The following is a 14,172-nucleotide window of genomic DNA, read 5'->3' on the forward strand; positions in this document are numbered from 1 at the left end:
GGTCAGAGGGTCCGATCCGCAGACGAAGGGCGTCGAGTCGCGCTAGGCTGTCCGCCTCTCCTCTTGCCTCGTCCTCTGGTCTCGTCTGGTCGGCGGCGATGCTCCTCCCAGCGGGATCAGGTGTGCAGATGTCTCGGTCGGTCGGTAGTCAGATCAGCAGACTGACTGGTCGACTGGTCGGTGGGATGGATCGTCGACTTGCTTGGGGTCTTCAGCTCCTTTTATACTATTCTAACTGGGCTTCGTGGTATTGGTTCAGACTTATCACACTGTCCATTTCGGGGTACACCCTTATCAGTTCCATACCGCTTAAGGTTCTACTTTCGTATCTTATGGTTACACATCATTATGTTACACTTAGGTTACAGCACTCTTAAAGCCACAGCACACTTTAGGGTTACAGCACACTTAGGGTTATACAATTCCATCTTACTTCAAGGTGTTCTCCACACTCGAGTCCTTGCGCTTGCGCAGCAGCAGGCGGCGGAACCACTGAGCTAAATCCCCGACCTTCCATAGAGCTGTCTTAATGTCTTCACTTCTTCAACTTTGAGTCGTGCCTCCACTATGCCAGGCATATTGGCGCCCCATTACTCTAATAAAACCACGCTGGCTAAGTCCCTCTTCGGCCTCAGTGTCACTGAGGCCTGGGGTCACTCTTCTCCCCCAGATTTATGCAGCACGGTTAACCACTCCCTCCTTGCCACTCGCCTTTTTCCTCTCTCTTCCCAGCACCACCCTTTCCCCTGCTTTCCTGCTACTGCTCTGACCTCTTTCCTTGCTCTCTTTTTGCAGGCGTGCTGCCCTCTACCTGTGAATGTCAGCTCTTCTAATACCGGGGTTGGAGGTCCCCACTTTCTCTCCCAAGGCTTTAGTTACTATTTATACGCCAGCAACCTCCACGTTTATCTCCTCGGCCCAGATCTCTTTCTGAGCTTCTAAAATTATACATAAACCTGCTCAAGGACATCTCAAATTCAGGCCGTGTGAAACTGATTTTTTAATTCTTTTCCACCTCCCCAACTCACTCCTTGTTAAGTGTTGCCTCGTGGATATAGAACCAAGTTGTCCTCAGGTTGGGTCAAAGTATGTCTCCAGTCCTTGCTTCCTCTCCTTCCACCTCCACTAGTCAGATGAGCCTGTGTGAAAAACCGAATTTGTTAACTATAACTGGAAGTTAGGAGGTGAGGGCAGAAAGGTACAAAACTGATCCCATAGTCTTTTAGTCTGATCCGAAGACCTTGATTTTTCTGAGTGAGATGGGGGCTCTCGGAGGGTTTTGAACAGAGGAGTAACGTAATCTGACTGGACTTTTAAAGGGCCCCGTGGCTGCTGCGTGAAATAATCGGTGGGGCTGCATGGTGGCTTGAATGCTGCTCCCCAGAAGATACGCCCACCTGGAACCTCAAGATGTGACTATTTGGAATAAAAATCTTTGAAGATGTAATCAAGCATTTCAAAGAGCGATGATTCTGGATTAGAGTAGGCTCTAAATCCAGTGACAGGTACCCTAAGAGGTAGAAAAGAAGACACACTCAGATGGGAGGTGGCCACAAGCCAGGGAACACTGAGCATTCCAGGAGCCACAGAACCTAGGCAGAGGCTTGAAATGCTTCCTCTTTGAGTCAGCAGAAGGATCCAGCCCTGCTAAGACCTTGATTTTGGACTTCTGCCTTCCAAAAATATTAGAAATTACTTTCTGTTGCTCCACCCGGTTGTGATAATTTGTTATGGCCTCCATAGGAATGGATGCAGGCAGCAAAGGCAGAAGCAGGAAGACCCAAGTAGTAGTTCTGTGCTGGAGTCAGGCAGGTGAGAACTGTGGCTCCCACGTAGGTGGTAGCTTTGGCACAGGTGCAAAGAGGTCAGCTTCTGGATAAGCAGAGAAAAGGGATTTTTTTTTTTTTTTGACAGAATGGTTGTGATTGTGACAAAAAGGAAAGTAGAGAATGATGAAAGTTTTTGGCCAAGGCCACTAGGCAGTAGGAGTTACCATTTGCATGCACATGGAAATAGAGCAGGTTTTGGAGGAGAGATCTGCAGTTTAGTCTTAAGAGTTATATATAGGGAGAGGCTTATTAGAGTTCCATGGCAGGGGGAAATTTCCTATGTAAGTGGCTAGATATGAGGTCCAGAAGGAGACGTGGTCTAGAGATGTGTAGCTGGAAGTCATTGGCCTGGTGTAAATGGTATTTAGGTTCATGAGAGTGGATGAAATCACTAAGGGGAGTGGAATGTAGATAGAGAAGGGGATCGAGGGCCGAGTATCCAAACCTGAATTATTAACCTGCCGGAGGAAAAAGAAAGTATTAGTGAAAGGAAGGGACCAGTGAAACAGGGTGAGAAAAGAATGTGGGGTTCCAGAAGACGAGGGCCATTCTTCCAGGAGGAGGAAGTATTTAGCTGTGGCAGATGCCCCCTCTTATAGTCTAGTGAGATGAGGACTGAGAATTGATCAGTGGCCTTAGCATTGTGGACCTGAGCTTTAACGTTGACAGGAGCCGTTTCAGGAATGGCTGTTACTGGTTTGATACAGACTTTCTGCTTTTCTCTCTTGATCTGCCATAGTTAAAACAGATACTGTATGCTTTTAGAGGCTTTGGGTTGCTTAATATTTTCCACCTCTACTCGTGGTAAAGAAAAAAAACATGATGGCCAGTGTAGGCCACAGTACTACTGTTGGCTTTCGAAGCCTTATTTAGGAGAGTAGTTTACTAGTGTTAAATGAGTAAATTCCTGAGGCTACTTATCCTGGAGCTACAGATTGTTGCCCAGGTGAGCAGCAGATAAACTGCCAGCCGTGCCGTGCTTTGAGCTCCTCAGCGTAAGGCTCGCGTATGAAATTGCTGCTTTTCTCTGCCTGTCCTACCTGACTGTATGGAAGGGCTTCTCCTAGAGGTCCTCCTTGGTAGCACTAGAGCAACACTGACCAATGGCACTTTCTGCAGTGTTGAGGACATTCCATATCTCCACTGTATCTGCTCACTACAACCGAGGAACGGAATTGTTTAGTTTTTCAGAATCTTAATTCATTCAAATTTCAATAGTCATTATATAGTACAGATCTAGAGCACTGGTTCTGAAAGCTTGTTATAAATGTAAATTTTTGACCTCAGCCCAGACCTACTGAACCAGAAACTCTGGAGGTGAAGCCCAGGATCCTGTGTTTGAAAAGCTCCACAGGTGATTCTGGTGTCCACTCAACTTTGAGAACCATTGCTGGGCCCTACTTCCAAAGTTCCTGGTTTAGTGGATCTGTGTGGGGTCTGAGAATCCCTTTTCTAGCAGATACCAGGTAGTGCTGAGATGCTGGTATGGGAGTCACACTGCGAACTGATGTAGGGAATGGAGCTCTTCTTTGTGAGGTGGCCCCAAGTCCCCAACAATACATTCCGCAAAGGCTTCCTGACAAATATTTTAACTCAGCCTACCCCCAAATGTACTCTCCATACTTCATGAAAATTTTTCTGTTACTTCATGATCTGGTAAAAAACTATACCTGACTCATAGGAGAGCTTGTAAGTATTTGTTGAATTCATAGATTTATATAATTTAAATAAATAATATCAAAGTAAAAAATTCTTATACTACCCATAACTTTCTACATGTGGTGATTTTTTTTTTTTGGCATCCATCATAACTTTTGTGATCCATAGTATTGGATCAGAATATTGGTCTTTTTGTTTCTGCTTTTGGTGCCTGTATTCATTCTTAGGGTGGCCATAACAAATTATCACAAACTGGGTGGTTTAAAACAACAGAAATGAATTTCTAATATTTTTGGAAGGCAGAAGTCCAAAATCAGTGTATTGGCAGGGTTGGATCCTTCTGATCAATTTATTTAGAAGCCATTGTTGCAGTAATGCTTTACTCTGTAGCTCGATACATGTGTTGTAATAGCAGAAGGGCATTTTGTGATTAGAGATGAATATAGTAGCCCCCAGGGGCTTCTGGAAACGTGAATGTGGTTGTCACACTGCCCAGAGCTGAGGGGAAAGGTGATACAGTCATCATTCAGTGGTGGGGTCCAGGAGTGTTCAGTGTGCTGCGTGCACAGGACTGTCCTGTGTGATGAAGAGAAGCAGAGGAACCTGTTTTCAGGTGGCAGTAATACTGTACCTCCTTGGGGAAATTACCCCAGAGGCCGTGACTAACCTTTATTTGATATATTTCTCCATGAACATTCTGTGTTAGCTTTATTTTTCTCACAAGAGAGCAAAACACCCTCTTGTCCTGCCCTTCATAACATAATTCTTCCACTAAACGATTTTTCAAATGTAAGAGACAGTGTTGTGTGCTTTGTGACCACATCTGAGACGAGCCTCCCTACAAAGAAGTTACAGTACCAACAATCAATTAGAAATGAGGTTAAAAGTATGGAAACTATAAGGACACAGAAGAGCCATTACCTGATGTGTTAGTCAGGATTCAACCAGGGAACAGCTAGTGGGAGGGAGATACATGTTACAGGTTATCGCAAGGAGCTGACTTATGTCCGAGGGCTGACCACGCAAGTCCAAAGGGCAGATGGAGCTTGGGACAAAATTCTCAGAGGTGGCTGAAGCTGCAGTCCAAGAGTGGAAGTTCTTCCTCAGGGAAGCCTCAACGCTGCTGTCAAGGCCATTTCGCTGTTTGACCAGGCCCACTCAGATTGTCTAAAATAATTGGCCTGATTATGAACTTCACTCACATCCACCAAATACTTTCACAGAAGCACCGTAATTAGTATTTTATTGCATAATTGAAGGCTTGCAGCCTAGTCCCTTTGACATGTAAAAGACTCTATCACAGTTGGAGACTGAATAGTCAAGGATTGTACATTGAAAGATGTGGCTTTTGTTCTGCTCCTTGAAGAAGGGAAGATTCCTAAGTGAGGAGCAGGCATTGTAGAAAGCATGGCTACTAAAAATTAGCCAAAACAAACAATAAGAAATGTGAGGGCAGAAAAGTACTCCAGGTGTCTGCAGAATGGCTGGTTTTCTGTATGGCCTTTTTCTGAGCCTCAGGTCTCAAATTTCCTCATCTGAGAAACAGGTTCAGCTCTTGTGGGCACTATACGCTAGGGTAGGCTGAAATGTTTGAGGGCACGTTTTGGAAGGAGTGCACTCAAGAATATTAAGATATTTTACAGGAATGATGTTGGTGACAGTAGTATTAGTGAGAGCATGAACTTGTGACAGGAAAAGAGCCTGGCAGGTTAAGTGGAACTTTTTGTTGTGGGCTTTGTCTAAAATTTGCATCTTGGATTACAAAAGGAATGTAGCATTCCCTTGGGCTTAGTTCTTAATGGAGTGTAAAAAAAAATAGAAAAGCAGCCCTATATATGAGTCTGTACCCGTTTGTTGCAAAGATGCGATAGCCATTTGTTCTGGGCCTGCAAATTACAATCTTTTTTATAAAAGATTTTTGATGCTTGAGGTATTAGAGGTGAGGGAAAGTCATTTATTATAAACATATTGAAGACTTTGCCTAAATAGGAGAGTGAAACCATTTCCAAGGAAGCCGTTCCAAGTTTCTTAGGTAATGGATGCTGTAGCCAATGGACAGTCAACAAAGAAAGCACCAGAAAAGGGTTGCCAACACGAGGATGATTTGACAGACTTCTCGCTTTTTCAGAGCTCTGCTCTTCAAACCAAGCTCATTTTGCCAAGTAAGATTTCCTCTAATTTTTTTTAAAGCCATATGTATTTTGAAGGAAATTTAATCCATGTGTTCCTGAGTCACTTTATGCCCAAGTCATTAAGAAGTTATTTTGTAAATGTGATTTCATGTTTGAAATCTTTAAAAAGTATTTTTAGTAGTTTTTCATTCTTCACAGTGCTAAGCTTTTCTTAGTTTGTTTTCTCGTTTCACTTAAACACACTGTATGTCATCTTCACACATCCTGTGGCAAGGCCTAAAGGAAATCTTGAAGCCAGAAGGGGGGTCTAGTTTACTGGTGTAACACATTGGAAGCCATCAGTTTCTGTTTGCAGAAGTTTATACCTGCTACCCTGCTTCAATTTTGTGAGCTATGTCCCAGGTAACTTTTAATGTGGTCACATCACCACCCAAGTCCTCTCATACTTGTTCCCCAAGTGGGTGGCCATGAAGCGGAATGGGAAAAGAGAAAAAGGATAGAAAGTGAAATCAAATTTCCTCCTAGGGTATATTTCTATGCTGTGCTAGATAATCCTGTCTTTTCAAAACTGAGTTCATTTTCCTGTTTTACATACTACCATTACCAGCTAGGAAGATTGAAGTGTTTCATAAAATTTCTACAAGAGAGAAAAATAAAATGGAATTTAAGAACAGCCACCAATTTCTTATTCTTGTGGCAAATAGAAGATAGTTTCCTCTTAAGACTGATACTATCTGAAAAAGTTTTGAACTAAAATAAGTGTTTAAAAAAGCCAAAAAACCCAAAAACACCTGTGGTGAATGTTAATCCTCATTCATCAGCTTCCCTAGCGTGATCCCCAGTGGCTGTGTGTCCTAGAGGTGTGGCCCTGGGCTGTGCCTGGTCCCTCGCTCCTGCTGTCTTCGGCTCCGCCTCCTGGCTGCCAGGACCTGATCAGCTGTGCTCCTCTGCTCTTCCCCGGACACTTCTGCCTCGGAGCCAGTGTTTACAGACTGAGCCAATGAAACCAGAGTTGTGGGTGTTGGTGGTGTGGCCCGCAGTGGGAACGCTGACTGCTATACCTGCCTTTTGGGAGGGTCACAGGACGGACCAAGTTTTCTCTATGTGTGAAGCTTGTGTGTGAGCTTGCCCATCCGAGACATCTGTCCGGCACAGAAGGGCGGCAGAGCAGTCCTGTTTGGGCTCTTTTGGAGATTGTTTTCAGCATCAAACAGTGAGAGATGGTCGCCACCATGAAGAATAAAGATTCACTTTTCATCTCTGCCAGCCTGTGAAATACTTCAGTCTCCTTCTTATTTGGTCCTCAAAACTTCCTTGAGGACTATTTTCCTGGATTTCATTGTTGTTTGTTTGTGTGTTTTCATTAGGAAATAAAGACTCAGAGATGTGACTTCTTTTGATATGTCACAAGGCCACTGTCGCTGTGGGTATGTGGCTCTGTCTCCACTATACTGTAAACTCCAGAGAGAAGGGCTGTTCTGTCCCTCAGTTGGGAACATTTGACGGTGTTTGTGGACTTCTACTTTTGGAAGTCCACTCCATGTCACATCAAGTGGAATAAAACATGTATAGCCCCACCCATAGTCTTTAAGTACATCAACATAAACACGTATGTGTATATAAAATCATATGTACAGAAAAAGCAAAAAGATCAAGAGGGAGGTGCAGGGGAAAGGGGATGAAAAAAAGAATGAAGATGTGTCATGTACATGTACCAACTTCCCACAAAGTACGTAAACGTCGTGTCCTGCACACATGTACTAATAAACTAAAAAATGGCTACGATGGAACTTTCCATAGGCATTTAATGAACCATTTTCAATTTTATACTTGCTTTTTCACTTTGGAGCCAATTAACTGTGCTGAGGTCTCCAACATTTTCACAGGACTTTCAAAAACTCAGTTTGTCAGCCCCATTTCTCCATGGATAAAGCTACCTCTGCTTTTATTCACTTCTGTATCCTTCTCTTCTGTAACAGAGCCCAGGAAAGGGCTTAATAAATATTTGTTAGTGGACAGCTTTGTGAGAGAAGGGATAAAAGAGTTAACAAATAAGCGAACAACTCGTGTGTTGTAAAGCCTGGCATTGAAACCCAGCTACACTCTTGTTGACTCACTTCTTGTACACTGCTATTGTGGCGAAGCTAAAAGGACATGCTGCAGACTATTCAACGTGTATTCCTTAAGTTCCTCTTTTTGTTCTTTTCCAGCCCAGTTTTCTTCTCTCTTACAGATAAGCCACAAGGAAGAGTGGGCTGCAAACTTATTTGACTTCCAGTAGTGCTTATGAAGTAGCCGCCAGTTTCATGCTGTAATCAACTTTTCTGTTTAGTTGCTGTAGTGTTTGTTGTGCCTTACAAGCGTGGAATAAATGTGACCATTATTAATATTCAAATAAGTTTCTTGACAAAACCAAAGGTGTTTTCTGCTGTGTTTTTGGTTTGCTTTATTGAAAAGTCTAGGGGTTTGCTCTGCAGTATTTCACGTGTGATTTGTGCATTTTCATGAGACTTGCTTTTTTTGTAGTCTTTCTTCAAAGCTTTAGGGGTTGGTAGCAAGAGACCTATTGAACCTGATGGAAACCTAGAGAGAGCCTACTCCTTATGAGAGAAAGGAAGATAAGGGGCTAAATGATGGGGGAAGACAAAGATGGGTGTGATCCAAAGGGAAGAGCCATCCTTTTCTCCCTTAGCGCTGATTTCAGCCCTGAAGGGTGGTATGGACATGTAAAAGGACACTGGGGGCATCGTCGCTTATGGTGACTTTTGACCCGAGCGCCCCTGCAGGCCACGATGGACTTCAGTGGATGGCGGCACGGCAGACCTGAGCTAAGCTCTGAACCTGCAGCGTTGCTTCGTGGCCCTCGTTTCTGTGACAAGGAAGGAGTTAGAAATGGTGGGGCTTGGCCTCCCTCCATGAAAATGCTCAGGGATCCATTCATCCAGTACATCTGTATTGGACACCTGCAGTAGTGAGGCCATAGTGAAAAGGACAGACTTGTCCCTGTCTGCGTATGCTGGGGTCAAGTTCTTGTTTCTTGGGGGCTATCTTCAAGTATAATCAATAGGGTTTTGGTTTTTCTTTCTCAGTTTTGGTGTGTGTGTCTGTGTCGGTGTGTATGTGTGTTATTGTCCTTAAATGATCTTTTTCTAAATTCATCAAAACTTTAATTTGTGGCAGAAATCCCAAAGTATATTCTCCCCAGAGAATGAATGAGATTTTTTTGGCACCAGTCTAAGGAAATAATTACTCAAGGAAATTGTGTGATGTGTTTTCTTGTGCTGGAGATGCTGGTGACCATGAAGTAGCTGCCTGGGGGAGACGTCTGGCCTCGTTGTCGGAGGATGTTGGGAAGGTAGTGTTTTCCTAATCCCCTTTCTACTTGGCTTCCTCGTGTGCTTTGCCGTTAACACAAAGCTGTCCCCATCACAGGGCTTGTAGTTATTTACCAAAACTCCACTGCCTTAGGAGTGGTTCATAAAATGATTCTGGGATGTAATCTGTCACTTTCTCCCAGCCCAATCCCCTTCACAAGGGCTTTGCTAACATTTTATATTTCAGTTGTTTTCTTTCAGAGAAGAAAGTAAGACTACGAGGACACAAATCTCAAGATTGTAGAAATTTTAATTCTTGCAAGTACCAGGCCACTTGTTGTTATTTGAACAAGTGACAAACCGATGAGGAGAGCCTTGACCTGCCTCTCTCACTGGCCGAATTGAGGTCAAATCTTCCTTACAGTGTCTTTCTGAGCGAGCTGGTCATTCTTAGAGTATCCCCTCTGGAGGCTGTCCTGCCAGTGTGTCCCCCAGCTGCCTCTCGTGAGGACCAGGAGGTGTGCTAGGGGGGATTTGCCTTTCCTCACTCACCTCCTTGCCCGGTTTCACAGGCTAGGCAGCTGGTTCCTTCTCACGCAGCACTGGATCTAACAGTTGAAGTAAAATAATTATGATGCTAACCCTTCTGTGCTCTGCACTTTCACCAGAATCATTCCAAGTTCTGCGCATGCCTTGCTGTCAAATACAAGTCTTTGGTTTGGACTTAGCTGGGCCTCTTGTTCATCATTGAATGTGTGTGGGGGGGGTCAGTTATGTTACAGAACTCTCTGACAAAAGTTAACTGTCTGCTGACTACTGTACATTTGAGTGCTTATAACCTGACCTCAAAGAGAAGCCGCTGTTCTAGTAGAGTTGGGTTATGGTTTCTGTGAGCAAGGACTTGCGGGCTGCTGAGTCATTGGAGTGAACCCTTTTGCTTCACACCTCGTTGAGCACATACATTGTCAGAGGTAATAAGTCGGAGGCACATCGGTGCAGGCCAGGAGAATGAAGAGCACTAGGTTCTCGTTTCAGTGTTGCCACAGCTAGCTGAGCGCCCATTAAGTTTCTGAACTCTTCTAAGCTTGGTTTCAGCATCTGGAAGACAAAGAGTACCTAGGTGGCCTCTGTAGTCCAGCCAGCTCTAAAATTGTGTGTATGTGTGTGTGTAATGTTTGCACGGGTCCCATGGGTGTGAATATATGCACTCACTTAACTCATACCTTTACATTCACCATAGGTTTGAAGGGATTTCTCAGGAGAAGTTGCCTTACTCACCCTAAGCTCCATTAGTCTGCAGTGGTGGCTGACCCAATAAGTGTGTTTGGTTAATATTGTGCTAATTAAGGAAGTGGGGGTGGGAAGCAAGTTACCGAAATTAAAAATAGTCTCAGACAGTTTGTTGGAATTTGAAATGACAAATTCTAAATCAGAAGAGTGGTTGGACAGATGAAAATGAGAAAAGTAGCTTTTTAGGGATTACATTAGACAGTGCAGGTCCAGCACTTACTCTAGTGGTTGACACATACCTTCTTTCCCTGAAAATAAGACCTAGCTGGAAAATAATCAGCCCTGAAATCTAGAGATCAAAAGTGCCAGCCCCGCCCTGTGCTCGCTTCCGCAGCACATATACTAAAACAAAAATGCCAGCCCCAGTCAGCCTGTCTTTGCCTTACCCTCCATCACTGTTCTCTTTCTCAGAAGCTACTCTCTAAGGAAGGTGTTATTATTAGGCAGCACATATCCTCCTGTGGCACAAGGGAGGCCCAACCCCCTGCTCTGATGGCCACACGGTAGCCGTGCCAGTGACCCAGTGGTGGCTGTGGGAAGAGCTGGGTCCCTTCAAACTGCATTTGAAGCCACCACGTCTTCCTTCCCTTTAATCAGTAGTTCTATTTCTAACATATAATCTTCAGAACCAAGCTTTTATAGAGTCTCACAAGGTTTAGTGTGGTAAATAAATAAATAATAAAACAGAATTAAAAACCCTCTTCATCAGGACCACAGAGTAGATGCCCTGAAGTTAACTGGCTTGAATGATTGTGATAATCCTCTTTCTCCCTCTTTCTCTTTTGCTCTGTCCTTCCCCTCATCCCCACCTCCCTCTCCTATCACCTACTTCCTCCCCCCTCTTGTGAATACGTATGTGTTTGTGATCATAATGTATACCTTATACAGTTTTATCCATCAGTTACACCTCAGAGCTTGGCGGGGCAGGCATAAGGTAATGTAATGATGACGAGGAGCCCTTCCTACTAAAGTGAGCCACTTCCTAACTTTCCTGATCCTTTCTGATTTCCCCTTGGGGTCATGCGAAAGGCAGGCCAGTCCACACATAGTAGACAGCCTCGTTAGTCCTGTTCATGAAAAGGAAAAGTTTGGTCAGAGCGAGGGAATTTGCTTGGATACAAAGATGGGGTCAATTTATTATCAAGCGTAGGGAAATGCGGTAGTTTCTGTGTAATGAAGGAACCTTTGAAAGGCTTAGGCTTCGGAGTTTCAGATAATCTATACGTAAATTCCTTAAGTATTGCCTCTTACAGTGGCATATTAAAAGTTATGGTGATGCTTAGAAACAACATATTATTTAGAAAGCAGCTGAAAAGCAAGGTTTTATTATGGGAACCAAGAGATAAATATGTCCCTGTGAGGGTCTGTTGGCTGCAGGAATAAGCAGATTGGGCCCAGGTTCACGTGGGGTGTTGTGTTCTGTATCTAGATCAGAGTGACCAAGGCAGGACCAGGGAATACAGTTAGGCCTCCTGTTCCTGTTAGCACAGCATTGCCCATCTGGTCACAAGTCCAGACTGTCTTGTTGGAGAGTGTATGTAGAGTATGGATTGGAGCAGAGATGCAGTCCTCAAATCCTTGAGATACTGAGAGGTGTGAAAGCACAGTACTCTGTCCTCTCGAGGTCAGGCAGGGCCTGTGGAGGAACTGCCATCCGTCATCACTTGTGTCTGCACCTGTCGCTTCATCTGCATCCTCTGATCATACTGGATCTTGAAGATAACCCACTCTGTAGAGGCACCATGAGACAAAGAATGAGGATGTCTAATCACTGACTTCGTAAGGCCAAAGCAAGACTGTGACATGCAGCGGCTTCCAAGGAGCAGTGTCCCACTACAGCGTCCCAGTGTAGTGACAGTTTATTATAAATTACCAGACATGTGAGCCTTACCTACACCCCTCTATCTTGAAACTCTGCCCTACTCTTTCTTCTTTGATTGTCTCATCCATGCTGGTAGGAAGCTCCCTGCCGCACACTGATGCTCGGTTGAGAAGCATTGTTTCTATCTTGTGTTCCTGTAAAACATCCATTTCCCTGACAGGAAGAGAAAAGAAACCGGTCTGAATTCATATACCAGGTTCTTGTCTTATTTGGAGGGGAGGGACGAGGTACCTTGTTGGTGCCTGGATATTGCTTCTAAGCACTGCAGGTACAAAGCACCATGACAGGCCTTTGTAGGGGCCTAAATGTGGACTTGCAGTCCCTTGGGCATTAGGGAAGTGATATCTCAGCAGCCCGGTACTGTTGTTTCCATTCTCCCTCCCATGTGGTGCTATTTCATATATAAAACTTGAGGCTTCATTTATTGTTCTCACTTCCTCCATTTAAAGAGCCATCATCATCTTCTAAGAGACCTCAAACAAATAGCGTGATGGTGGGAGGCCTTATTTATGATAAGACCGTGATAAGGCTGGCCTTTCAAGTCTCTGCCCTCCTGAGGGTCCTGTCCTCATGGAAGAAGGGCCCTTTGTGACCATTTGGTTTTATACATCTGTAGTCAAAATGAGGAACCTGAGGCCCAGAGGGGTCAAGTGATGTAGGAATGACATCGGACTTTCAGTTTATAGAGGAGAGATACAACTCCCAGCCTGCTAGAGGTCAGATATGCTGAGTTTGTGTTCCCCAAAATTAAAGAATGAATTCTAAGGAACAACAGAGGTTAAGAGTAGGGAATATTGATAGAGGGGATAGCTCCTGAGAGGCAGAAGGGGTCCCGAATGGGTTGCCAGAGACCCCACTTTACAGCAGGAGTTTTATAGAGCACTATCATATGGGTACAACGTGGGTTAAAGCTATGATCAACCAATAAAGGTGTAAGTATAGTAGCTTACATAATAATGGTCCAATGGGGAAACAGACCACGTAGCAAGAGTACATGGAAAGAGCAAAGAACTTCTGAAGAAGGGATGGGCGCGAGGTGACTGATATCTCCCTAGACGTCATTAGGCCAGGTGTTACCGCTTATCCCTTGGGGAAGTATGCAGGCCTGGGCATTGCATCTTTATCTTGAGGCCTGGCCTCCAGTGCACCTCTGGTCACAGTTGTAATGTGTTTTCATCTTCCACACTGATTCTCTAGAGGGCCCAGCCCTATCTGATTGCCTACAATATTTCTACCTAACTTAGCTGTCTATAATACAAGGCCCATCACTGGAACTTGTGTCTCTGGTGTCCCAGTTTGGACTTTTTGTTCCCTTCAGTTTGCTCCCTGTTGATTTTGTTTTGTACTCAGTGTAGTCCTGCCTTCATGACTGCTGCCTCCTTTTCCCCTGTAAACATTAATATGAAGTATGTTTGCTTTGCTTTGCAGCCTTGCCTGCCCCCGTGTCCAAAATAGCCCACTAGAATTCCTGAGAATGTTGTCTTCAGATGTTTATAATCCAAAAGAATCCCTTATGGTTTTCTATAATAAAATGATTTGGATGTCAGTATTGTGTGTTGGAAAGGCGAGCCAAGTTCACAGTGCAGCAATTACAATGCAATGCATTATGTATAATTTGTAGCCTGCCCCAGGAGCAATGGTGAACCACGAAACACCATCCTGGCCCTACAGCATAATTAGCAGGATCAAACGCTGCACAGGGAGAAGCACAGTGGTTGTCTTCCGAGGTAAAGAAGAGCAAGGGAAAGGTCTGATAAAAGCAGTACACCTAAAATCATAAAGTGAGCAGCCCCTACATCCGGCTGCAGATATGTCAAGAGCCTTCAGTGCTAATTAAAGAAACCTTTTGAGGCTTAGCAGCTCATAAATTTGCACTGGGACTCGCCCTATTGTTCTGAGGTTATAAGTCTTGTCTTTGAAATTTAACAGTTGTACTTTAGCACTGTGTTCCTCCAATAGCACTATTGTAAACATGAAGGGTTTGCATTTTAGCATAAATTAAAACAATGTGGCTTTAAAAGACTTTACCACATCAAAGAGAGGCTGTTGGGGCATGTTTTATAAAT

The 14,172-nt window shown here is 44.2% G+C and overlaps 1 protein-coding gene across 10 annotated transcripts in view; it reads left to right on the forward strand.

Moving 5' to 3' along the window:
- Rhbdd1 (rhomboid domain containing 1) overlaps window positions 1-14,172 on the forward strand; it is a 132,224-nt gene that overhangs the window by 99,148 nt on the left and 18,904 nt on the right. For 5 of the 10 annotated variants that reach the window (XM_087209270.1, XM_087209269.1, XM_087209267.1 and 2 more), the window contains one exon: window positions 1-14,172. This exon is cut by the window's right edge and continues 15,047 nt beyond it. The exons of the other annotated variants lie outside the window; for them this stretch is intronic. In XM_087209270.1, coding sequence (XP_087065396.1) covers window positions 1-377 — 377 coding nt within the window. In that variant the 3' untranslated portion in view covers window positions 378-14,172. 10 annotated transcript variants of the gene reach the window in all.

Source organism: Heterocephalus glaber, unplaced genomic scaffold, assembly GCF_053883595.1.
Source record: "Heterocephalus glaber isolate CG9 unplaced genomic scaffold, H.glaber_assembly_v1.0 deba00001004, whole genome shotgun sequence".
Taxonomy (NCBI): domain Eukaryota; kingdom Metazoa; phylum Chordata; class Mammalia; order Rodentia; family Bathyergidae; genus Heterocephalus; species Heterocephalus glaber.